The sequence below is a fragment of the Talpa occidentalis genome, unplaced genomic scaffold (assembly GCF_014898055.3).
Source record: "Talpa occidentalis isolate TD23 unplaced genomic scaffold, MPIMG_talOcc4v2.1 talOcc4.5, whole genome shotgun sequence".
In the NCBI taxonomy this organism is placed as follows: domain Eukaryota; kingdom Metazoa; phylum Chordata; class Mammalia; order Eulipotyphla; family Talpidae; genus Talpa; species Talpa occidentalis.
In genome coordinates this window covers 118,699,346-118,725,617 of record NW_023604861.1, presented here as the reverse complement: position 1 = coordinate 118,725,617, position 26,272 = coordinate 118,699,346, and the positions used below count along the sequence as shown (strand labels likewise).

General features: G+C 39.8%; 1 protein-coding gene across 2 annotated transcripts in view; it reads right to left on the bottom strand.

Annotated features, from left to right (window-relative positions):
• FEZ2 (fasciculation and elongation protein zeta 2) overlaps nt 1–26,272 on the bottom strand; it is a 45,053-nt gene that overhangs the window by 3,904 nt on the left and 14,877 nt on the right. Inside the window, exons 3-8 of one of the 2 annotated variants that reach the window (XM_037528237.2) lie at nt 25,352–25,468; nt 23,165–23,306; nt 21,892–22,160; nt 6,120–6,200; nt 3,987–4,062; nt 1,159–1,224 (exon numbers count right to left, since the gene is read on the bottom strand). In XM_037528237.2, the coding sequence (XP_037384134.1) occupies nt 1,159–1,224; nt 3,987–4,062; nt 6,120–6,200; nt 21,892–22,160; nt 23,165–23,306; nt 25,352–25,468 (751 nt within the window). The remainder of the gene's footprint in view (nt 1–1,158; nt 1,225–3,986; nt 4,063–6,119; nt 6,201–21,891; nt 22,161–23,164; nt 23,307–25,351; nt 25,469–26,272) is intronic. The other variant, XM_037528238.2, reaches the window with a different exon arrangement.

Here is a 26,272-nt window from a genome sequence, read left to right as displayed (position 1 = left end):
GGTTTTTAAAATGGTAACTCAGAATAGAAAAATCCTTCCATCAGAAAACCAGCTTATTCAGAAACAATGTCAATTTAGTCTTTCCAACCCTCCTCCACCCCATTAACCTCCTAAAGGCAGGTTCCGCATCAAGTCTCACAGGTGGTACTTAAGTGTTACTCCCTGAGTTCCCAGGGCAGACTACTGAGGTGCCATGAAGCTTGGGATGGAGTCCCATCTGAGCAGCTAAAGACTCAAATTCCTTTTGTGATACCTTCAAAACCTGACACCTGAATGCCTTCCCCTTTTTTTTGGTTAACTTTATTTTTTTTAAGATTTATTTATTTATTTGTACAAGCACTGGGTACAGTCAGAAGCGCGGGACGGTGAGAGAATTCACCAGAGCCAGAGCGGGGAGCAGAGCAGGCCGAAGGACCGAAGTACACTGCTGAGGGGAGCAGCCGGTGGCAGGAGAGGTCTGCGTGCCATGTGGGACCCTCCTCCGGTGGCCGGGGAGCAGCCGGGGATTGAACCGGCGCTCAACCACTGCGCCACCGGGGAGGCCCTGAATGCCTTCTTTTTTAAAAAATAATTTTATTTTCTAGAATAGAATTCTACAGTCCCCGCTTATCCAGATTTTGCTCTTTTCCCCAGCAAAATGATCTCACTTTTTTGCAAGAGTTCTGCCTCGTCACTCTTCCCCTTCTGTGTAATCCTGATCTTGCTCCTAAGACTAATTTATTTTTCACTGCCCTGGATTTATGAAAGTGCACTCTTTTCCCTCCCCATCCCTTAAACCAGTATTTCATATTCCCTTTGCAACTATTAACTGGTCTGATAGACCTCCACCCACCCATCCTCTCTGATCGGCCCCTCTTTCTCTTGTCCCAAGATGGCCAAGACCCTTCTCAAACCCTTCCACTGCTGACACAGCACCTCCACAAAATTCCTCCACTGCCTCCTCATGTATAGAATTTAGCTCTAGAAATTATTTGCAGCCAAGGACCTCAAAATTTATACAACTACAGTTTGTGATATAATCCATGTATCCTCATCCTGCATGAGATTAATAAAAATTGTGAATTTAGAAGTTGTTCTTTCATCTATTAGCAAGACTGAGTTTACTGGCTAATCAAACTTTCCCAGCCATTGCACACATACCACCTAAAAAAACCCTACCTTTCAGTATATAATCAGTTAACAGACTTGGAACTTTTTCGCTGTCTTCTTTCATGGCACGAAGAACTGTGAAATAAGAGAATGGAAAAGGAACGAGGTCAAATTCAGATAAAGATTTAATTCCAATTAATTGTAGCTTTAACCTTAATTCATTATATGCTATAATCAATTCATGCCAATTAGAGATGTTTTCTCCTGGAGAAGGGAATATAACAGCAAACACACAATTTGTTTCAGTTGAGTACGTCCTTTATTCAAGTAAGAACTTACCAGTTACCTGGCAGTTATTTCCCCCGTGTAAAATTTACAAACAGCTGAGGCAAAAAAGAGGAACTAGGTTATTTACACAGAGCATCAGTTTTCTCGTAATAACTACTGGAAAGCAAGTTAGCCTGTTGTGTACCAGGAGCTCTGAGGCGCAGGAGAACCTCAGTGCTGCAGATCTCACAAGCTCAGGTAAATGAACAGCAAGCACCCAGGAGCACACCTGTCGGCCTTCTCGGGACTTTTAAAGAACAGAAGCATGAAGCTGACCCTTCCCAGCTGCCTACTCTTCTGTACTTAAACCTCAGAGCACAAAGTCCCTTCCCTGAAAATGAGAGTAACTATTAGACCTGTCTCCAAGGCTTCTTGTGAAAACTTACTCAGATAAAGCACTGGAATGGTGCCCAGCAGGGCATCATGCTATGTAAGCAGTAATCACAATTAGTATCGCAATGATTACAAGAATTCTGGTTCTCTAGCACCACTATCCAGTCAGCCACGTTCACAAGGAAGGCTTCATAGTCCAAAACCGCTGTGGCTCACGGGGATTCCCCTGCACTGCTGCCTTCAGGTGGTGGCACCAGAGGAGCAGGCTCTCCCCAGAGTTTCCATGATAACCAATTTTCTTCTGACATTCCAAGTGAAGACCACCCTTCCATCTCCCGTCTTCACAACACATTCATGCTCAGCCCCTATCCTTACTCACATACAGATTCCAAATTGTGTCCATCTGCAAAGACTCATGTGGGAATTATCAACTTGGTTTGGTCAAGTGAATGTCCTTAATCTGAAAAGCTGAGACCTCAGTAATTCCTGGCTTCTAAGAAATGTCTATGATCCCTTTGTATAGGGTTGCTCTATTCAGTATTTCTGCTTCCTTCATGTTTTAGACTTGTTTTCAGTTCTGCCTGCAGGCACACACCAGAAGCCAGCATCATTAGAAGTACAGTGGACATGGAACTCAGAGACCCAGCCTGGGATCAACGCTGTGTGATCCAGAACACTCAGAACTTCATGAGTTCTGCATGTTGGAGGGCTGGCCACCCACTTATCTCTTAACTCTTTATTTCAGACTGACTGGCATCACTTGCTTTATCCACAGTTTTTTAAATCTATAATGGGTTTTTTGCAAATGTTATTCACCAAAGGAAAAAATGAAAGTTCAGGTCAATCTTTTCTTGTGTTCCCTCTACTCAGGTCTCCATGTCCTTAATTTTCAAAACAGATACCCTCCTCCTCCTCATCATCATCAGCATCTTCCAGCCACTGATGCGCTTACTTATATTCGGTTCCATCCTCAGGCACCAAAGTGGAAGTGGCTGATTTACAAAGAATTACAATTAAAAAGAACCTAATAAATCAACAAATTCAATTGCTTCAAAAAAAAATTAGCTTGAGTGAATGACTTACCCCAAATCACACACACATTAATTTATTTACTATGAAATAAATAGAGCAAATATTTTTATCCTCATTTTTCACTGTACCCAAGAAAGGAAAAGTGACTTCCAAGGATATCCCTGTAAATAACAGGGAGAGAATCAGAATTCAGGGTTCCTTTTTGGCTATCATAAGAGAGGTTTCATATAATGTATAGTTAAAGCTAACAAATTGTTTTAAAATTTAAAAATCCTTGAAGTGGAGTATTTTTGCCAGCTTTGTTCACTGAAATATTTCAAGTGCCCAGAACATGGCCTAGCACAGTGTAGGCCTTCACTGAATATTTGCTGAATGAATTCTTTTTTGTTGTTGTTGGACCCTCACCGGCGGCAGGGGAATGAACCAGCGCTGCAGAGACTGCGGGCAGCTTCGCAGCCCAGCGCTCAACCGCTGCGCCACCAGGGGAGGCCCTAAATGAATTCTTAAAATATTATTATCCATTTATGTTCTACCTGTACATACTACATTGGCTTCTACATTCATGAGTATTTTAAAGCACACTTCTAAATTTTTCCTGATCATTGACTGACAATCATATTTATGTAAGATCCATAGAGTAATTTTTTTCCCGGTAAGTAGATATGTTCTTGCAAGAGATGGAGAATCAAGCTAAGCACTTTTACCCAAAAGCAGCTTATAACTTTTTCAAAAGAAAACACACACATGAGGGCCTCCCCGGTGGCACAGCAGTTGAGCGCTGGGTTGCAAAGCTGCCTGCAGCCTCCGCAGCGCCAGTTGGATCCCCGGCTGCTCCCGGGCCGCCAGAGGAGGGTCCCACATGGTGCGCAGACCTCTCCTGACACCCGCTGCTCCTCTCAGCAGTGTCCTTCTGCCTGCTCTGCTCCCCGTTGTGGCTCTGGTGAATTCTCTCACCCTCCCGCGCTTCTGACTGTACCCAGTGCTTGTATAAAAAAATAAAAAATAAATCTTTAAAAAAAAAAAACACACATCATCTCTACTTTTAGTGTTTTGTTTGCTGTCATAGCCACTTATGGTCTCATTCTCAAAAAAATGACATCATTTACATCCTAAATCAACAAAACAAAACATTAACAAAAGCAACAAATGAACCAACTGGAACCAGTATTTAAAAAACAAAGTGACATTTTAATGTCTTTGCTTACTTTTTGTTAATATCTGAAGATCTTCCACAGATGGTGGTCCACTTTTTTTCTCATAAGGAATGACTGTTGTCAAGTACTGCCAGATTAAGAAAATATACATGTCACTTAAATCTGAATTAAGTTATCTGCAAAAATTTGATAGTACTGAGGTTTATTTTATAAGATGAAATGAGCTGTCTTAGTAATGAACACAGGAATCTTACAATCTCAGCAAGAGCTCATTTTTTCCTTTTTGCCCACCTCTCTTTTCATGTAAGCCCAATGTCAACATAAAATTCGCCTTTTTGCCTTTCCGTTATTGAAAGTTTCATAGAACAAGTCTGAGGATGACTTGTTCAATCCGCTCATTTTTAAAGAGAAATCTAACATTCTCCTGTATATTTTTTCAACACATTTTTAAAATAGTAATTTAGACAAAACACAGTTGTAACAGTTATACATAACAAAATAATTCCCTACAAATAATTCTTCAGACCGTTTTTTCCCCTGGATGAACAAAATGGCCATTTAACAACTTTAGAAACACAGGCCAGCTTCTTCCAGAACCTAACACATTTGCCCAAATAATTTTAGAGGTTTATTAAGATGATTATTGTTGTTATTTCGTTATGTAAGTAGTTGTAAATGTTTAAAGGTATTAATGGAAAGTGAAAAGAGAATTGCCTAATGGATAATGAAAAACGACATCCGGAATTGAGGCAAATTTCTGCTTGGAAAGGTTCACAAGAATCAGTTATGTCCCATAACTATGTTCCTTGAAAGTATAATCTAAAATGATTATCCAGAATTCTCCTATTCTGACTACTCCACCAAAAAAAAAAATAGGTAATTTGTGAAGTTTTTGTCTATTCATCAAGAAATCTACTGGTTTTTACTTGGAATTTCTTCAACCCTACCCGTTATTTAGCCCCTATCCTAAATCTTAGTCCTATTTAATCTAAACCCTTTGAGTAATTAAAAAAAAAGAAAAAGAAAAAGATAAAAGCTACCTAATAATAACATGATCCCCACATGCAGAAAAGTATTAAGACTGAATTGTCCGATCTTACACTTAACTTCCCGCCGGTGAGTGGAGGAGCGTCAGGAGGCTGTGCTTTAGCTGCGTGCTACCTGCTGCACGCCCGGGCCACTATCATCTCCACACGGTGGGTCAGTCTGGAAGTTATTTTGCCATCTTGTGGCTTTGAGAGAGGTGAGAGGCACCTCAAAAACAAAAGTTAAACCACTGTTTCATGGAGCCCTTTTATGAGTCCCAAATAGCAGTGTAAAGGAATCTCCCTTCTTTAACATCAATCATTTCCCTTCTTGAGGAAGGTGGCACTATCTTCAGTAAAAACCCCAAGCTCAAATGCCTTCTTTCTGATCAACTGCTGCCAGCTACTTTCTGCACAATTTCTCAGTCTTCACACAAGAGCTAAACTGAAGCACTTTCTTTCTGAAGAGAGAATTTCTCATTGTGAAAAGTAATTTTAAGCACACTCGTTAATGGAGATGTGTTTCCTGTATTAATGATATTCCTTAAATCATTATACAAAAATGTTAATTAAAAAGCAAACTGCTACACATTTTACTGTATATTTCTATCATTTTGGGGTTATCTTGTGCCTCATTTGGCAGATAACAAAGTTGGATGGCTGTATGATACAACCTAAAAACACATGAATTTTAAATGAAAATCATTTAAAAGTGGTAAGGGACACTATGCAGACATTTTTGACCTAGGACTCTGAAAGATACTGACATCTGCCTTTCCTCCTTCAAGAGTGAAATTTTGTTTCTCAGACTTTTAGAATTAGAGCAGCATATTCTAGTCCAGTTATTTTTATAGTACGTTATTCTACACATGCAGTTCAGTATGTCAGTACGTTAATGATCTATTTGTTTAAAGCTAAGAGTGAAATATGCGCTCTAGAACATGTATTAAGAATGCATTTAGTCTACTATCCAATTTGAAAAGCACTTTACTCTAAAGGAGAGTTCTGTGCATTGTCAAGACCATTGATATAATCAACCTGCTTTTTGCTCTTTTAAGCAGTAGTCTTAGTAAATTAGTAAAACTGCCAGCTTTCAAGACATTCTCCTACACAGAAAGTGAAAAAGCAGAGAATGAAGAAAATAAGGATAACCAAGCACCTGTTTCTCTCCACCTGAATTTCCAAAGGTGTGGCGGAGGCCATTCTGAATGACATTTGAGATCCCTTCCATGCTGAAGCGCTAAAGGCAGCAATATAGGGCCCGGAAGAAAAGGACAGAGAAAGAAGTTCAAAGACTATTAGTAAGAGTACCATGATGGTGTGTGTGCCCACGAGACAAGCAGTTAGAAATGCCACTACTCATTCACATAAGCAGAAAAAATCATGCTGTTTTAAATATATTCTTGCTTCCACTTCTTTGCACATCAAATGCAAAATCAAATGCCTTTATACCACTACGTTCATGAAAACTTCTCCCAATGTAGCTGATAGGTTTGCTCCAGTGTAAACACTGTTAAGCTGTGCACATATTTGTTTTCTGTGAAATACACCACATAACTTTTAAGATACCTTTTGATATTGTTTACCTACATTTTATTGTAAGTCTGGATACTTACTACTAACAGTATGCATAATTTCTGCAGAAGTTTCCATATTTCTACCATAAGTTTGGAGAGCATTTCCATAACATTTGGCAACTGAAAACACTGTTACTTGAAGAGCCGATTACTGCTTCCCACTCACTCTTAAGCCACCTACCACTGCCTTGTGCAGAAAATGGGAACTGTTCCTGCACATGGGCTTCCTGGAAAACAGTAAATCCCACATATCAGGGAGACTCCCTAAAAATTCTGCATACTTGCCAACTCTCTTCAAGGAAAGAGTTCTAGCTTCTTTCTCCTAGCAACCTCCAAGACTTCCTAGAATTCACTGTACTGAAAGTGAGTATTTTTTTCCTAAATGAGTTATCTTGATTTGGAACCACTCTGCAATGCCATCAGACACAGTGAAAAGTGTCCAGTGGCACCTCTGTGATCGCTAAGTAAAGGAACTGAGTGGACTCATACAGCCTGACTGGTCACAGGGAAAGGCATCCCAAAAAGAAGTTTTAAGTCCTGATTCACTGGGTGGTTCCTTTCCCTGGAATTTTATAGGGGACACTTGAATCAGTAAACACAGTTGAAGAGTTAACCTAAAGAATATTTTAGCAGGCACCAAGAAATAGAAGACACCAAGGCAGTGGTCTCCACCCTCAGGAAACGTAGCCCAGCGGTTCATGAAGTGTAGTCCAGAGAACAACCCCCACCCCAGGAGTCCCAGAAAATCTTCAGGGGTCCATGAGCTCATAATTGTTTTCTTAAGAAATACTAAGACATAATTTGCTTTTTCACTCTCATTCTCTCATGATTTATAATGAAATATTTGAAACGACAAACTGAACACACAAGATCTGAGACGCTAGCCCTCTTCAATTAAGCCAGATATTAACAAGACTGACAAAAATGTAGAGCAAAGCCAATGGCATTTTGCTCACTAAATTCTTAAAAATAGTTTCCATAAAAATACAGTATTTAAGGAAACATTCATGAATTCTCATTGGCATTTTTAGAAGAATTGGTAGTGGTATTTTAAATTTTTACCTAATACAATCAATATAACTTATACAAGCAAACACTTCAGGGCCTCTGATGTATTATGAGACTGTAAAAAGAAGTCCAATCGATAGGACGCTGAGAAATACCAAACGCCAAAATGGTTTCACCTTGGAAGGAGCTTTCAAGTGTTCACTAGCCGTGCTGCCAATGTAGCCCTGCAATCTGAGCCCTAAGTTTTACCACGTCCTAGGGAGCTTGCACTCCACCTTCCTCCTGAGCCCTACTCCACCGAGTCCTTCCTAGAGCTGCACGCTGTTTTGTGTTGGCAAGAATCAAAGCCTGGGCCAGACACATGAGTAGACACACTTCACACTGCAGATAGCCTAACTATCACCTTGATGAAGTGGGCTAGTTTTAAAAGAAAAACCTAGCCATAACTATTTCTGCAGATTTTTCACATGCTTTCATATAAGCTATTCACATTTTAAAAAGATTATCAGAAGTGGTAACTTCTCAGCCTTCAGTCTATAACAAAATTATGGGTAATTCCTTTCAAATAAGTAGATTTGTTTAAATTCTTTTTTCATCATGTGTTATTTCCTTTCAAAAGCAACAAAAAGAAAAATACTCAGTATTCCATATGATAAGACTCCATTACCTGTGGACAGGTTAAAACGAGACACAAGTTCAGAAAATCTCCAAGTGAAAATTTTATAACCCATGTATTGGGGAAGTAATACTTTTACATTTCAACAGCATATTCAGAAAATTCTGTCTTTACTTCTCTGATTGAAAACCAAATTCCTGTTCCTGAAAAAAAAAAAAATGTTTTAAGTTGATGCAAATTCTTAAAAGTCCTAAGATATAAATGTAATGTAGGGACAGTTGTGGATACTGCTGGGCCATATCGACTCCTGGTAGCCTACTTGTGAAAACAGCTTTCATGCAACTTGACTTCGTGAAAATAAATGAAAATGCAGTCATGTGAAGCCACTGTGCCTTAGAAAAATACAAAACTAACAGCTGATCCTCGAGAAAGGACAGGAGGAACTCTCTGCAGAACACCTGCCCTCGGCTTAAGGCAGTGGAGTCGGTAGCCGTGGCTGTCGGTGCACCAGACCCACTGCATCCTGAGGGAAAATCAGTGTGACACCAGAGGCGGGCCACTGGGGAAACAGCAGAATAAGAAAAGCAGCGAGTGCTACAGAAATACAGGGAAACCTTCACTGAAATGTTCTTCCACCAATGACCCAGATGTCACCGACTCCCACCTCCCAGGGTCACTCGGTAACAACTCTCCCGCTCCACCTCATCCCTGCCCAGCCAGCCAGCTCTCTGAAACAGCTTTTTCTAGAGGCATTTCTTTGATGCTGAGGTCCTCAGACCTCTGAGAGGTCCCAAAAACTCTCCTCCTGACACCCCTCCTGGGATTCCCAGATACCACATTCTCCAGAGTTCTCCCCGAACCTCTGCTTGCCATTTTTGAGTGGTGCCTCTCTCTGCTCAACTTGGTAGGTAGCAGTGTCCGCAGGATTTTCTCAGCATGCACTCTAAATGCTCCCCCTCAAGAGAGTCAGATTCTGCCTCCACAGATCGACAGCGGGACTTCACTAGACTGGGCCAGAGCCTGCACGGGCCAGGCGCAGGGCAGGCTGCTATCGGCCTCGGGGCAGGCTACGATGGCCACCGTCCTCCCCTCCTGAGAGTCAGACTAACATGTTTAAAGGCGGAGTGGACATCTGTACCCAAGTATTCCTAAAACTCACCATATCCCAAGCTGAATTCATCCCCCTCTGTCACCCCCAAATTCAAAACCTGTTCTTCCTTCAGGATTCCATACCCCACTCATTCACTCATTCCTTCAGAAAACAGATAAAGTGATACAGGTACTATTTCAGGTGCTCAAGATTCCAAGTGAACAACACATCAGTCAAATTCCCTGCCACCCTCATGACCTTGTATTTTGATGGCAAGGGGAGAGCAGAGTAAGTAAAAGAACTAGATGGTTGCAGATAACATGTACCCAGCCTCAACGGGGCAATTAAAACCCGGATGCCTACTTTATTCCGGAAGGTCAAAGAAAAGCTCTCTGTGGAGGGGACATCTGAGCTGAACCATGAATTATGCACCCGTCCCAGATGAACCACAAAGGATGATGGACAAGAGAGCCGCTCGGAGAACAAAGCCAAAAGCAGGCCAAGCTGACCAACAGGGAGTTCACTCTGTGGCCGGTGTACAGGGGCTGCGGCTCTCCAGCAGGATGCCGCAGCACTACTGAGCATCTCCACCCTCCCCTTCTTCCAGTGAGACCCTGTTCTCTCCGCATCCCTGTGTGCTGGCCATTCTGCCTGGCCTGGCTGACCTTTGCATGGTAAGAGCCTCCATCCATAGCTGAGAGAGGACAGAAATCCCCTAGACACTGGGCTTGAGGCTCGATGAGTCGCCCCTGGTGAGATTTAGGGAAGGGGCCCATGTCCTCCACCTGGCTTGTCCAAGTGAGAAATCAATGACCCGAGGCTGACTCCTCCCTTCCCTCGTGCCCCAAACAGCAGCGTCAACCTTAATGTTTCTGAAATTCAACTATTTTCTCATCCCTACTGTCTCTGTCCTGGTTTATTTCTAACCTGAATGACTGCAACAGCCTCCGAATCAACTCTTTTTTCCCTAGTAGCCTCCTTCAAACACTGAAGCAATCCTTCCAGAAGGCAAATCTGAACATGTGACCACCCTACTTAAAAAGTCATTTTGGTTTTCTCCAGCCTTTAAATAAAGATGACAGGCCTCAGGGCCTCCCTGGTGGCGCAGCGGTTGAGCGCTGGGTTGCGAAGCTGCCCACGGCCGCTGCGGCGCCGGTTCGATCCCCGGCTGCTCCCCGGCCACCAGAGGAGGGTCCCACATGGCGCGCAGACCTCTCCTGCCGCCCGCTGCTCCCCTCAGCAGTATACTTCGGTCCTTCTGCCTGCTCTGCTCCCCGCTCTGGCTCTGGTGAATTCTCTCACCCTCCCACGCTTCTGACTGTACCCAGTGCATGTATAAACAAAAAACAAACAAACAAATAATAAAATAATAAATAAATAAAAGCATGCCTCTATTAAAAAAAAAAAAAAAAAGATGACAGGCCTCACCATGGCCTACACAGTCATCCATTTTCTGGCTTCCACTTGGCTGCTTCCACGCCCTCCCAAGTTCATTCCTCCCATTACCTTCCAGTCTTCTCCCTCAACTTCTGGCCATAATGAACAACTTGTGGTTCCCCAGAGAGCCCTGTGAGTGCCCGTGGTTGACCACGCACTTCCTCTGTTCGGCATACCTGTGCTCTCCCCTCCTTCTATTTCCAGCTCAGCCTCTCAAGACCCCTAAACCAAACCAGAGGCAAAGGTAACATACACACACCTGCATCACATGGACAGTGCCAGACACAGCACTGGAAATATGGTAGCTGTTTTGAATACAGCAGTTTTCACACTACACCTAGCTGTCTTAACCTCAAGACCACCAACATCTAGGGTTATAACACTCTGTTGTGGGGCAATTGTGGGCATTGCAGGGTGTAGGGTTTCTGGCCTCTACTCAGCAGGATGGCTGCAGCACTGCCCCACCTCCCTATCCCTCACCCCCAGTTGTGCAAAACTGGTGTGGTGGAGAATCGCTACAAAAAGTGCCATGGAAGGTCCCCTAGATACTGGATTTACTCTCCATCCTTGAAACCCAAGCCTGGCACACAATTAGGGATCAATTTATGTTAGTCTAAGAATAATAAAGGAAAAGATAAAATCAATGTATTCTTAAAGTGGGGATGAGGCACATATCTAAAGAAAAATAGAGAAAAAAAATGTTTTCGTTAGGTTGTCATAAATTCAACCTTGTCATTAATCTTTAAGGAGAGTAGTAATGTCATCTACTCCTCATGTAAGAGGCATTTACCAATAGTCATTGGCCAAATCTGCAAAATTCTTCAGCAATTAATACCCATGGCAATGAAACACTTCCAGATCTATGTGTGAAATCAGGAAACACGCCAAAGTCAGAAGTAGAAAATTTTTCAACAGTCCACTTGGGTAGCAAAATATCAGACTAATAATGAGAGATGTGGGTTCTCCCCCAGGTTTGCACTCAGTGTGTGACATGTGACATCACTGACCCTGATGAAACCTATTTCCTCACCTATGAAACAGGTGACCAAAGAGTATCAATTGTGAAGGTTTTATCTTCAAATTCTATGAATATGTGAGTTGACTCAATCGATTAACTTTTAGGCGAGTTCAATGTCACACACCACGCACACACGCACTAGTAGCACAGAATGAAAAGGCCATAAAGGCTCTCATGCTCTAGAACAACAGAATTGCAGCCAGATAACACCTTCAAAGATGTCCACTCTGTTGGCTTCATTTTCTTATGAGTACATTCTGAGGAGAAAGACTGGGTCTTATTCTCTCCACCAGAGGCTGACACAGCGCCTGGCTCACAGCAAGTGCTTGCGAAAGTCTGCTAAGCTGAAGTTGGAACACCCCCGAGGACCAGCAACCAGGAGTCCCAGAGCCTGTGATAAACATATTGTGAGCCTTCTTAACTTTCTGCAGAAAGAAATGTTTAACAACATGAAAAAGGCAAAAATGAGCTGAGGGTGAATGGAAGAAAAATCATATGACAAAATATGAAGTCACTTGTCAAAGAGGTGAAAAGAAAAAGCCCCAAAAATCTGAGGAACCTGGTCAAGGAGATCAACATGAGATTAATAGAGAGAGAATGGCTTATTAAACAATGGCGTGACTAAGGTATAAAACGCCCAGAAGAATTAAAGAGCAGCAAGTGTAAGATCAATGAACTAGAAGGATAAGGGGATATAATGACCAGGAGGACACAGGAAAGCTCTTTGGAGCACGCAGTACATGTGTTTTACAACTGCTCTATAAAATCCAAGAAACAATACACCCTTCTGGAAGGCAAAATGAATCTTAAAAAGATTTTGAAACCTCAGACAGATTAAATTTACTATTTAGTAAAGGGCCACCTCCCTTAGAAACAATGCATTTAACAACCTTGACAGCAGAGGCAGACTTAGGTGCTTTTGGTACCTAACTGGGCCAGAGGGCAGATTTTCTCTCTGCTTAAATTTTATAGGGAGGGGAGAGAAAGAGGGGAGGAAGAGAGGGAGAGAGAAAGAAAAGGAGGGAAAGAACTGGAAGGAGGAAAGGAGAGCAGCACTTCACTGATCAGCTCCACTAGAACTAAGGCTCAGCCTTTAGGAAGTCTCAGTGAAGCCAAATGAAGGCCATTAAGTAACGATTTGTTACAGTTCAATTGAAATAAATAACTACAACCTAATGGGGAGGATCTTAATGTTGCCTCAATTATATGAATAAATTAACTTTAAAAATTAGTAACAGGAAAGAAAATAACTGCAGTATTGAGTGTGTTGGAGGGCCCAGTACAGTCGCCATTTAGTCGACCATTTCCAAATGTGAAACGAAGAAACCAGGTGCTGAAGAGCTGGTGCTCTTCTCTGAGTCTAAAATTATTTTCTAATCGATCCAACCCTCTGCCATCACATCTTTATGGAGGAGTTAATAGCTCTGTAAAGTGCCCTTCTCAGAGTGGAATTTTTGATATGAGCCCATTTATATGCAGGAAAATGATTAAGCATTAGAGCGCTCACTTGATTGATCCCCTCACTGCTGATAAAGCGCAAAGGGATGTGGCGAGGCTGGGGCAGGGGGGGATCACTGAAGAGAGGAGGGCACCTAACTTGACTCAGACTGAGGATGTCACAGTCGCCTCAGGACTCAACCCTCCCTGCCATGAGTATGTACTGAAAGTCTCTATTCCCGTGATTCTCTGGAAACTTTTCTCAGACGTAACCAAGCGCAACAATGAGTAAACAAGCGCAACAAGGTGTAAACAAGGTAGAGAAAATGTTGTAAAAATCTAAAAGACAAATGAGTCAAGATCTCCAGGTCCACTCAGGACATGACTGTGCGGTTCAACGAGGGAAATGCAGGTTGGAGTTCCTCACCCCCATCTGGGTAACCACAAATCCTCAGTCCAGGCACACTGGTTCTGTGAGCTAAGGTCTCCGTTGAGCTTTCTTGCATCCACTTCCGAGAGGGCAGTAATATCTACTTTATAAAAAGGCTGCAGTAAGGATTGACATACTCCATGGGAAGGACCAACAAAGTGTTGAGCAAATATAAATACTCAAAATATGTCTGGACTACAACCACTGTGGAGAGCTGTGTGGAGATTTCTGGACCTACTAAACATAGAGCTTCCATATGATCCAGCAATTCCACTCCTAGGTATTTACCCAAAGGACACAGAAACATCAATTCCAAAGAGCACCTGCACCCCTATGTTTATAGCAGCACTATTTACAATAGCTAAGCTTTGGAAACAGCCCAAATGCCCAAAAATAGATGACTGGATCAAGAAGATGTGGTACATATACACCATGGAATATTACTCAGCATTCAAAAAAGATAAACACATGCAATTTGCAGCAACATGGATGGCGTTGGAAGGGATCATGCTCAGCGAAATAAGCCAAAAAGAAAAAGAAAAATACCGGATGGTCTCACTCATAGCAGGAATCTAGAAAACTTAAATAAGGGACCAGGAAAATGAATAACTATAAGAAAGTGAAAATCAAAATCAACAAAAAACTATGAACCAGAGACACTTTTTTGGGGGGGGGGCGGGAGGGGAGGGATTGGGGTCAGAATGGGGCGTTTGCAATTGTATGGGGGAATATAAAAATAAAATTTATTATTTAAAAAAAAAATAAATGAAAAAAAAATATGTCTGGACTATATGCCTTTCAAAAGGACAGAATAACATTTGGGACTGAACTCCCAAAGAGAAATAAATATACCTTTCTACTTTTCTCCAGATCAGGAAAAACAGCATTTCAACTTCTCATATAAATGAAATGGCAACTGAGAAACACTACACTCCTGATTAGAGTCTTGAGCTTTAAAAGGACTAAGACATGGTGACAGACCCTGCTGTCTATGACTGAATATAGAAATCAGCCAAAAAGCTTACAGAGAAAACAAGCAACACTTTTAGGTAACCCAAGGTCTTTCTGAACAAAAAAAAAAAAAAAAAAAAAAACCAAGAATGAGATGTTGTAGCTTGTTAACCCTCTGCTAGAGCCCCAAGCACATGGCTCCTCCTCTGCACAGAGCTCAACTCATCTCCCCAGAAACAGGCTCCAAGACAGGGCAACACAACAACTAAACAGGAGGCCCTTCAGACTGTTTTGCTACCAAACCCTTAGCTTCATATGACACCAACCTGTACTGCTCTCTAGTTAGCTAGGAAATCTTTTAAAAATCTCATTATCAAAGCACTATGTCAGGAAAAAGGTTAGGAAATGCTTCTCATCTATTTCTGACTCTTATCTGTGCTCTTACACCTTTGACTTTCTTTATACACCAAGAGATTCAAAGGAAAATGAAATCAAAACATTTTTTGTTCGTTAAAGTCACATCATTTTCAACATTTTGAATGACATGATTCTCAAATATTAAACTTTTAATAAATTATGATTCTTAAAATAATCAAAACAAAGCTTGATGAAAGCAGAATTTAAAATAGTGCAATGAAAAAATTATAATAGTTATTACTGTAGATGTAAAAATTGATTCTGCATAGTTTGACAATCCGTCAAATCAAATAATTTTAATGGGAATTATAAAGCAGTTATAAATTCTACCAAATAATAATTTTAATTTTTCAAAAACAATCAGACCTAAACAAATTAGAAGGTATGGTTTACACTAAAGCAGGTACATAAAAATGACTATTAAACTGCTATGTTTGAAGTTCACTTTCAGAGGAGAAAAACACATTATGAAAATTTTTAAAGTTAGGAGTCAAGTGAAGTAACAGTCAAATAACCACTGTGTATTTAAAGATCTTTTTAAATTTTTATGTAACCTAATATTAAATTGGTGACTAAGTATTGCCAAACACTTTCAAAGCCACTACAAGGAAAGTAAAATAATCTTGGTAATTTGCAATTTCTTTCCTGATACTTAAAGATATTCTAAGTATATAATAACAGTCCCATCTCCTGGCATACTATGATTTTTATCTGAACTTATATTCTAAAAACAAACATTAACAAACCTCTCCAAGACATAAAAGAGTCAGGAACTTCTGATTATTACTATGCTAACAGCTAACTCATGGACACTCACCATTTCTAGTCTAACACCAAAAAACCTAACATTGCAGAAAACAAACAGTAGATAAAGGTCAAATACTAAAAACCTGTGGTGATATATATTTCTCTAGGCAATACTGTCTTAAAGACAATACTATCTCTAAGCAATACTATCATAAAATAAATTTGCTTCCTATCTAAAATAATTTGTAATTCATAGATGTGGATTATTAAAATAAACACTATAGTATACACATGCTCTCTCTCCACCCAACAGTGACCTTCCATATTATGGCCCTAATGCTAATTTTTAGGAATGCTCTTTGCAATAAAGAAGAACACCGAGAACTAGTAGCAAATAGCACCAACAAATTATTGCTGAAAATCTGTTAATATTTCCACTGAAGCGCCACTATTTGGAAAGAGGAGGAGGGGAGAAGAAATGAGCCCTTTTTCTGCTTTCCCTCTGCCTTATTTCAGCTACTTTTTATTTCTATGAATAAACACAGTGAGCCGGGACACTGCTAATGTTTTAATTTTCCCCTTGTTCCCAAATTGGAGCCAAGAGCCAACTGGTCTACCTACTGCTTCTCTTCACTTAGCTATTGGATTCTGACACACCCAGTGCAGGTGTGTTGCCGGCAACAAGTGGCTTAGAGATGGATGGGCTGAGGGATCATCTACAGATTCAACTCAGGATCCTGGAGGGGGCTCTAGGGATAGGAACAAGTGAACACACTCAGAAGAAAATAAGGCTACATTTTATAATAAATTTGTCAAAATATAATGACTTTTTTTATCTATACAAACTCAATCAAATCGAGTTCACATCCTTTACTTCTCATGTTTAAATATACTAAATTTTAGTCTAATCAGAGGTTGGTAATTTTTTTTTTTTTTTTTGCAAAGGGTCAAATAGTACATATTTCAGGTCTGTGGGCCAGTTTCTGTGACAACTATTCAACGCTTTCTTGTTAACACCAAAACAGCCATATGCCATATGTAAACAGATGCAACTGTGTTCCAATAAAACTTTATCAAACAGGCCAACAGGCAATCTGGCCCTTGGAAAGGAGTTTGCCTTGAAAAAAATCCCTGATCTAAACCATGTTAGAAATTTAAAGTCAACAAGAAAAAAATGTGAAATTTAAATATCAAAAAAAAAAAAATCAAGTCCACGTGTCTTAAACAAAAGCCCCAAAGCCAAGTCACTGGGTCAGAACAGTTCCTTCTAGGTTTATATCTAGGATAAATTAGAATAACTGCAGGATGACCTTATAATAGCTGTCAAAACAAAAATAAATTTCTCTTAAAGGCAGCTCTGCCCTATTACTGAGGCATTTTTATATGTAAACGAGAAGTAAAACAGATTGGCTACTGGTCATAAATTTAGCTAGGTGAGTCATAAAGACAGCTGGAATAGTACATTATGAAAGGAATATATAAAGAGTGTCTATCATCCAAGTGCTGGCTCTCCTCCTTTTTAAGCATCCCCCCAAGGCAATAAATTTGGGTAATATGATTCTTTTTACAACAGAGTCACTAATTGCTAATATCCCAAAAGTTTTCAGGATAAATTTCTTCAAGTTACAAAGATATTCAAAATTCAGTGTTCTTTGGCAAACAGAAAACAGAGATTCCTATCTTTTCAACCCCAGGCTTAGGTTAGCTCAAAAACATTACTCAATCTTCAAAGAGTTAGTATGTCCATTTTCATTCATACGAGTTTACAGAGGTTTGAGATTAATACTAATTCCTTTTTTTTCCCCAAAGATTTGTTTTTATTTACTATGCATACAAGAACTGGGGTATAAGCCAGGGATCGAACTCTTGCCCCAGTGGCTGGTGATAGCTTGATAGCACTGAGACTTTAACCCCTGCACCACCAAGGAGGCCCAGACTAATACTAATTCTTTAAAACTACAGGCAACTCTAGATGAGAAGTCGCTACTAACTTCAACTTGTTCTGTAGTCCTAGGAACTGCCATTGAAATTCTATGGCCTCATGAAAGTTTGATTGACAGAGTGAGAATAAACCACATAAACAGAAAACTGGCATACAAAAGAAATCCCTGATACAACAGCAATAATTCAAATATCACAAGCCCAAATCCTCTGGGATGTGATCTCCTTTATAGTGAAGTTTCAATTTAACAAATATATATTAAGGGATGTGCAAAAAATGAAGGGAAACAAGGTGCTGGGCAAACAGTTGAAGAAGCTTTGGGAAGTCTGCACTCTCCCCATGAGAGACTTAGGCCACTGATACAATAGAGTAAGAAACTGATAGCAAGAGTGTATACCCTCATGGATAAATATGAAAAACATTTCAACGTGACATGAACAGCAATTCAAAAAAGCAAATTGTCAACAGATCACAGCACTGTTTATCTGTCAGATAAGTGTATTAAAGGGCTAATAATATCCATTGTTGGTTGGAGGTCTGAAAAGATGGTTTAAAACCCTTTAAAACTGCATCTTCTTACCTAGAAATAACACTAGTTTTTGGTGAATAGACCAGTTTCACTAACCAAAAAATATACATATAAGAAATAAATTCAATTTTAGGAAAAAGGTAACTTTGGTTTGATAGGATGAATTTCAAATTCCTACAAGATATACAGGAAACATGTTTTGCAGGCAAGTGGATAGATAGCAACTAGCATTTACACGGGGTGTAGACTAGTCTTAGAAACATCATTTCGTCTAATCCTTCCAAAACTCAGAGAAAAGAACTGAGTGGCGGCGGCAGCAGGTTTCATACGCAGCTCTTACCCAAAAGCTCATAATACACTTTTCAGCTTCCATGGTTTTGGTACCTGGCAGAAAGATCCAAGACAGAAATACAGATTTGCAAGTTTTTCTTTCATCATGCATTTTTTTTTAGCAGAATGCATTAAAGTACCTTAATGTTGGACCTAAGGATACCAAGAAAATGAGGTTACATTTCCTATCGTTAGGGAGCAATAACAAAGATAGACATGAAAACAAAAAACTGCAACATGGTTTGACAACACTGATAAATTTAGGAGGAATAATACCAACCCCAAAGGAGAAGAGAGTGGCCAATTCTGCATTGGAGAAAGAGTCATCGAGGAAGGTTCTAAGAAAGGAAGACAAAGCTTGGCCATGATTCTGAAAGATGAGTTTAGAAAAACATTTCCTCCGTGGACAGGGGAAGCAGGAAAGGAGGGCTACTCCACAAAAAGGGAGGGGCAGAATCTTCAAGGCCTTAAACAGTCAGTTGACAGAAATTGCACGTACGTCAGCACACTGATACGCAGACAGCACCCTCCAATCTCTACCCCTCTGCAGCAAAAGGTGCTGAATAGAGCCAAAGGAGATAGTTTTCTGCTCTCAACTGAGTCTCAACTCCCAAAGAAAAGATCTACTTCTCCAAATTCCCTTTCAAATGGAGAGTTAGACAGGGATCAAGGGCCACTCCAGCCTTGTGTTTTATGGTGAAATTACATTGCCTATTTATTCCTTCGTCTACTTATTCCTACCCAAAATGACACTGTATTTACTCCTTCATGGCCTGTCTTGCTCATTATACAATTCAGGAGGGCGGGGGCCTTGTCCGGGTCTTGAACAGTGCATGGCACAAGGAAGGCACTCCACAAATATTTGCTGAACATCAGTTTATCTTCCCCAATATGTATTAGTTTAAAAATTAAAACAAATTGAGATCTCAATTTTATAAGATACTTACTTTTTAAGTATTTAATTATTTCATGATGCAAAAAATTTTGCATCATGCTCTAAATAGCATCCTGAAGCCCTCCAATTTCTTTCTACTGCAGCAAAGGTTAAACAAAACATGTATCCAAAATAAATACCTAAAGCATTTACCTCTACTTGATTCCCACTCAGGCATTTCATTATTCTCTCTATGGACCAAAGAACACAAGCCAGGAACTATGGCTAAAGTGTTATACCAACTACAAATCAATGTTGTGTCAATGGAACATACTTAAGAAAAAATGGAAGGACAATATTTCATGCTTAAGGAGAAAGTGTAAGTCATCTTAATAAAAGCAAAATACCTAAAATGGGGGGGAAGTGATTATTTTAGTTATTACTTTTTGCTCTACTTATTAGGAAAACAGGTAACAAAGGCTATCATTAAGAAGGTCACGAAATTTTAGAGGTTATTATCACTAATGACAACTAACCTAGATCAGATTGTGCCAAAACTGCATGTTATATAAAATGTCTGAGACAGTACTATCTTAAGAACTACCTCAAGAAGGTAACATCTCTTGGAATCTGCTTATCCCAATGGCTACCTCATTTTAGGGCTCCTTTGAATCAGCGACCATTATTGTCAGAATCATAGGTCTGAGGCTGTCTGTCACAAATGAAATGGTCTTTCTCGAACACATTAGGCTTAGAGGGAATTAGAATACAAGCTTAAGGATGCCATTACCACCTGGATGAAAACGCTTTAACACTAAGTAACTTCACAAATGCAGCTACTGTGCAGAATTTACTGTTAGTATGACTCCACCTTAATCCTAACAAAGGTTAATTCCTAAATGCTGCCTTGCCAAGTCAATTTCTCAATATAAATGCCATGTAAAATTACAAAATGAATCTGCTCTGACCCTTCTTATATGGGAGTTACAAAAAGAAGCCGTTAAACCCCACTAGGAATAAATTTATTTTCTTCGGTCAAGTGTTAACACCAGTAAGTGGTGGATTTGCATGTAATCCCTAGTGTAGATAGGCAGAAATTACCAACCAACAATGACTCTTTAACTACATATTGCATATAACCATAATTATGTAACTGAACACCTTAAAGGGTACAATGTTTTCAATATGAGATGTGAAATATTATCACTGATATTTTAAAGAAACCCTTACAGGATTGTACATTCAAGCAAATGTTTGAAAATTTATTTTACTTGTTTTCAGACAAATGGTAGTCACTAAAAGTGACTAAAGACCTATTTTTCTCAAAAATACATCACACCACATATCTTGAGAACTTTTTCAAAGTCTCAAAGCTACATCCTTTTTCAGTACAATGGACATCACATTAAGACAATATCCATTCATTCATGAGCAAAACCCAGTACAATGAGCGAGCAAATGGTAAAAGTCTCGCGTGCACTAACTGCTCATTGGTGGCCCAGCAAGACAGAACTGCACCCTCTTTTCCTGGATTCCATCAGGGTCTGGTTAATAAGATCCACTTCTTTGAAAAGTATTCATCAGAATTCTTTATAGTCTTAAGAATTGAGAACTTAATCAAAGACAGAATTTATATTACTGTAAACCATAATGGCCACCTTCTGGTGATGTGCATACTATCAGGTCATCAATATTGAGGATTAAAAAGATATATCCCCTTTAGCAAAATGGATCCCTTTTTCAAACCATTAAACAGTAAAATACAAAAACATTTCTTCACATACAAACTAAATGAAGGTATCCACTGATCCCCTCCTCAAAAGTGAAGTGATAATAAGATTAGTAAGGAAAAGTATCTCATATAATTAACTGCAAATTTTATAATGAAGTTAAATCACATGAAATTAATAGGACCATTTAAGAAAAATGAAAAAGCAAAAAGACAAAAAATTTTATAGAGTCAAAGATTCAAATATTCTAAATTTATTTTCATCAGTAATAGTCTAGTCTGCCAAATACTAAGCCAGATGGTGGATATTACACATCTGCTTCCATCACGATCATATTCCTCACAGAGGAACCAGTTTACAAAGTATAGTTTACAAATCAATCTATACTTTTAGGCTTAGCGCAGCTCAGTTACAGATAAATGCACACCCTTTCATTTTTCATTATACAACTCATAAGAGTTGCAATCAAACATGAGCAACCACTTAACATTTTGATCTATTAAAATGGCCACTTATATTTTTTAAGACCTCCTCTTCCTTTATTCCCCCCTTCTTCCATCCACTTAACTTTCCTCTTAAACATTTCAGTATTGAACTATCTGGATTATCTTCATACCCTCACCAAGAAAGACCTTTGAAGCTGACAACCACAGAGGCATCCCAGAAAAGAATCCCTTTAGTGCTGATGAGATGCACACCACACCTGCCCACACCTACCCATTCCAGCCCTTCCCCACCCATTCAGCCCATCCATGCAGACTGGGGTCCCCCTGGGGGCTCCTGCAAATCATCACTTACTGTGCCAGGCATATGACTTCGTTCACTCTTGCCATTCTGAGAACTGCCATTCTTGAGTTTCTTTTTCTTTTTGGCTGTTTCCTTGTGCTCTTTCTGTTTGTTCTGCACTTCAATGAGAACAGAAATAAAGCTGTTTTTCACTTCCTTTTCAAACTCCAGTTCATCTCGCAGGGCCAGTTGCTGCACCAGCTCTTCAGAGTATTCCTTAATGGCGGTCTCAATTTCTTCCAGCAGTTCATTCAGTTCAGATACTGAGAGTCTCTTCACTCCTATGACCAAAAGTAAAGCACAGCAGATACTAAGACAAAAACCTGCAAAGGGTACACAGCAGGGTGTTTTGTGCTAAAGAGCAAAAATCATTCTACGGAATTACATTGTTGATGATCTCAGAATACCGAGAAGGTCTAGCTGGAGAGAGGTGGGAGGGCAAAGTTACTTCTCTGAGAAGTATAGTAGTGTTTTGTACTTGTCTCAGACATTCATCCCATGCATAGCACTTTAGCCAAAACTGAAAAAAAACTTTTACAAAGAAAAGAACAAACATACGGGCAGGGAAGAGTAGCGTACAAACTACCTGCTGACACAGAATGGGGCGAGCAACTCAACAGCTTCTGGCAGACTTGGAAAGAGAGAGCTTAATTTGAAGGAATTCAACTTCAAAATAATTGAAATTTGTTGAAAACTGGGAAGACGAATACCTTGCCCCATTTCAGTTTTACTTGCCATTCTCCCCTGTGACAAATAGGACATCATTGAAGTCCCAAGTCCAACAGCTCAGGATATGACCCCATTTGAAGACAGGCTCTTTAAAAAGATAATTAAATTAAAAAGGAGGGCACTAACTGGACGTGACTGAGGCCATTATGAGAACGCAGATATACAAAAAGGAATATCCACGTGAGGACAGAGACACGACAGCCACGTGTAAGCCAAGGAGAAAGGCCTCAGAAGAAACCAGCCAGGCTACATACCTTGATCTCAATCGTCTAGCCCACAGAACTCTGAGGAAATAAATGCCAAGTGTATAACCCACCAAGCCTTTTACAAAGGTTACAAAGCCCACCCAGCCTGTGGTACTTTGTTACAGCAGCTCAGGCTGACTAACACAGCATATAAAGGTGAGTCTGACAAATAGGCCCCAAGTACTAAGGAGGGTCTGAGGAGGGGCCACATCAAGTCTGTGAGAAACAAAGGTTTCTGGAGATGGTCACACTGTATGGATGAAACATACAAAAAGCATTAAAAAAAAAGTGATTTAAGTAGCATTTCTTACTCTCTTCATAACTGCTTGTACTAGATCTCTTAAGAGTTTGAATTTCCTGGGAAAGCATTGAAAGCCGATCTGACTGTGTGGGGGTTTCATCATCTTCTGGGTCTGGGGATTCTTGCATCATTTCTTCGATTTCTTCAATAACCTTCCAAAATATACATATCAGTGTTAATCAAGTATGCACAGGAAAAATGAACTCTGTAACACAGTGCTCAGCTAAAGCAGTCAAGGTACAAGGGCACCAAATTCTCCCTTAATCAGTAAGGTGCAAGCAAGCATGGATGTTCTCAATGACCAAAATTTTGATTGTGAGAGTGAACAAGGCTTATCAAAAAAAAAAAAAGTGACAAATATTAAACACAAAGTTAAATATGATTTAATATGTTCATAATGAATCTATTACATATACAGAATTATACTAATTCTGTAGGCACTCACAGATCTTGCAATGTCTGAGTAATGGTGCTACAAACACATGAACGATATACTTCAGACAAGCCAGAGGCAGATCGCTGCTATAGTTAAAAGAAAACAAATGGCAGAAGCAAATTAGATGCTACATGCAAGTGCCCAATCTAAAGTCACTTAATCCAATTACCATAAAATTATAAAATAAATACATGTAAGAAACTACCTCTATGGTAGTAAAAGAATTTCATATATTAATTCAAAAAAGATAAAGGGATATTCTAAAATGTAGAAGTTTAGAATAAGAAGCTGTATAGGAAAAATTTCAGATACAGCTGCTTTTTAAACAATGATCTATAGTCACGGGCAATGCTGTTCAAATATTACAAAATACCTTGTCCTGTTCCAGGTTCTAAACATTGAGAAGGATTAAAGTGAAAATTTTAAGGACTACCAGAAATGAGTATACTCAATACATAGAAAAAAAATGGATCTAAGAGTTAAAAAAATAATAAATACAATTATGAAACAGCGGGCTTAACTTACAACATGTATACTAAGGAAAAACAAAAAATAAAGCTGAAAGAGGTAGAGATTATGTTAAATTACTAACAAGATTTTCCTAAATAATTGTAAAACAGTACAAGGAAATGCCCAAGAATACAGTACTATTGCTCTGAGTCTTGAAAACAGCTTATGGCATTATGAATTCTCAAGTCCCACCTTTCCCCAGAATATCAGCCTCTGCCTCCCACAGGCCGTTAACCTATTAAGCTGCTTTGTAAGCACCATGTCCTTTCCAGACCTAGAATAAGCCAACCATAAATATGACACATTTTTAATGTACTCCTCCCAACTGTGCCGTAATCTCTCTTTACTGGCCTCTTCTTCCCAACCCAAAACTACAGTGTGGTAAAATTCACAGTTCCAGTAGTTAAGAACATTTCACATTTTGACAATACAACATAAGTGGGAAGAGTATTCAGAAAATGAGACTGCTGATTAGACTGGTTTTAAATGAATACAGGGTTGACATAAGAACATTCCACAGGAATAATGCTCACTTCTTTCTGGAGTACACAAAATGTACTTCCAATAAGATTTTTACCCAGGATTTTAGAGAAACTAGATTATTTCTGTACAGATATATTATAGTTTGCCCATGTCTATCAAAATCTAAAAGCAGAAAATTCAGTTATTATTTCTGCATGTTTTCAGTTGAAGCAATAAACCTCCCTTAGAAACTTGTACTGTTTTAACAATTCTTATACTGGAAAATTGCCTATATTGGAAACTCTTTCCAACTAACAATCCCATCTGCTTCAGATTACATATACTTCTTTTCTCAGTAGAAGAGTTAACTGTTAGGCCTATGGAACCAGAAAATACAGGAAAAAAATAATCAATTCCAGGGCCTCCCTGGTGGCGCAGCGGTTGAGTGCTGGGTTGCGAGGCTGCCCACGGCCTCTGCAGCACCGGTTCAATCCCCGGCTGCTCCCCGGCCACCGGAGGAGGGTGCCACATGGCGCGCAGACCTTTCCTGCCGCCCACTGCTCCCCTCAGTGGTGTACTTCGTCAGTCTGCCTGCTCTGCTCCCAGCTCTGGCTCTGGTGAATTCCCTCACCCTCCCGCGCTTCTGACTGTACCTAGTGCTTGTATGGATAAATAAATAAATCTTTAAAAAAAAAATCAATTCCAATAACCCATTGTTTGTTGCCACAATAAGATATCCTTATTTAGCTCGAGGTCGCCTTCTCCTTTCATTGACGAACTTCTTCATACCTGATCTGCAGTGAAAAGGGGCTCATCATTCACACAGGAGACGATGATTGAATGCATATCCAGCTGTTCTCTCAGCTCTTCATCATCTGATGTGTCAAAGAGCAAAGTGTCACTTATCTAAAAGTAAAAACACCCACTGTTAAAAGCAGGCCATTCTGGGGACCTCCCTGGTGGCCTAGGGTTTAAGTCTTAGTGCTATCCCTGCTATGGCCTGAGTTCAATCCCCACATGGCACAGGAGACCTCTCCTGTCTCATCCACTGCTCCCCTTGTTATGTATTTCAGTAAATCTGCTTGTTCTGCTCCCCACTCTGTCTAGAGAATCCTCTCATCCCCCGTACCTCTGGCCTATACCCCTATTTTTCTATGCCCTCCCATTTAAAAACAAACAAAAAAAAAAGGCAGTCCATTCTGATCAAGGCAAAGTCAGTATTTGGGTAAAAGATGCAAGGAAGTATCTGTCAAGAATTTTCCCTCAAAAGAGAGAAATGATTACAATTACTCTCTACCAGGCTGTGTGAAAAGTGCTTTATATATTCATCTTCAACAGAAATGAGAGAAATGCAGAATATGAAATTGCTAAGGGACTGCATATATCTCCTACTTCCCCATAGAGATGCACATTTAGCCATTTGGGGTGCTATAAAAGCTGAATGATAGAAAAAAAATATGGTATTTATTAGCAAGTTTTAGGCAATTATAGCAAACAGAGGGAAGAAGTGGGCAGGATTAGCAGCAAAGATTCCAGTAGTAAGGTTGGTGTATGTTAAAATTCAACAGCAAACCAAGTTAGTTACTTGCAAACTTAATGTCTAACATTCAGAGTAAAAGACAAGTAATTCCCTAGCAGATAGGAACGGTCCATGAGGGGCACACTGAGCCCTTACACTTGAACATCTCTACTTCCAAGAAAAGAATTTTC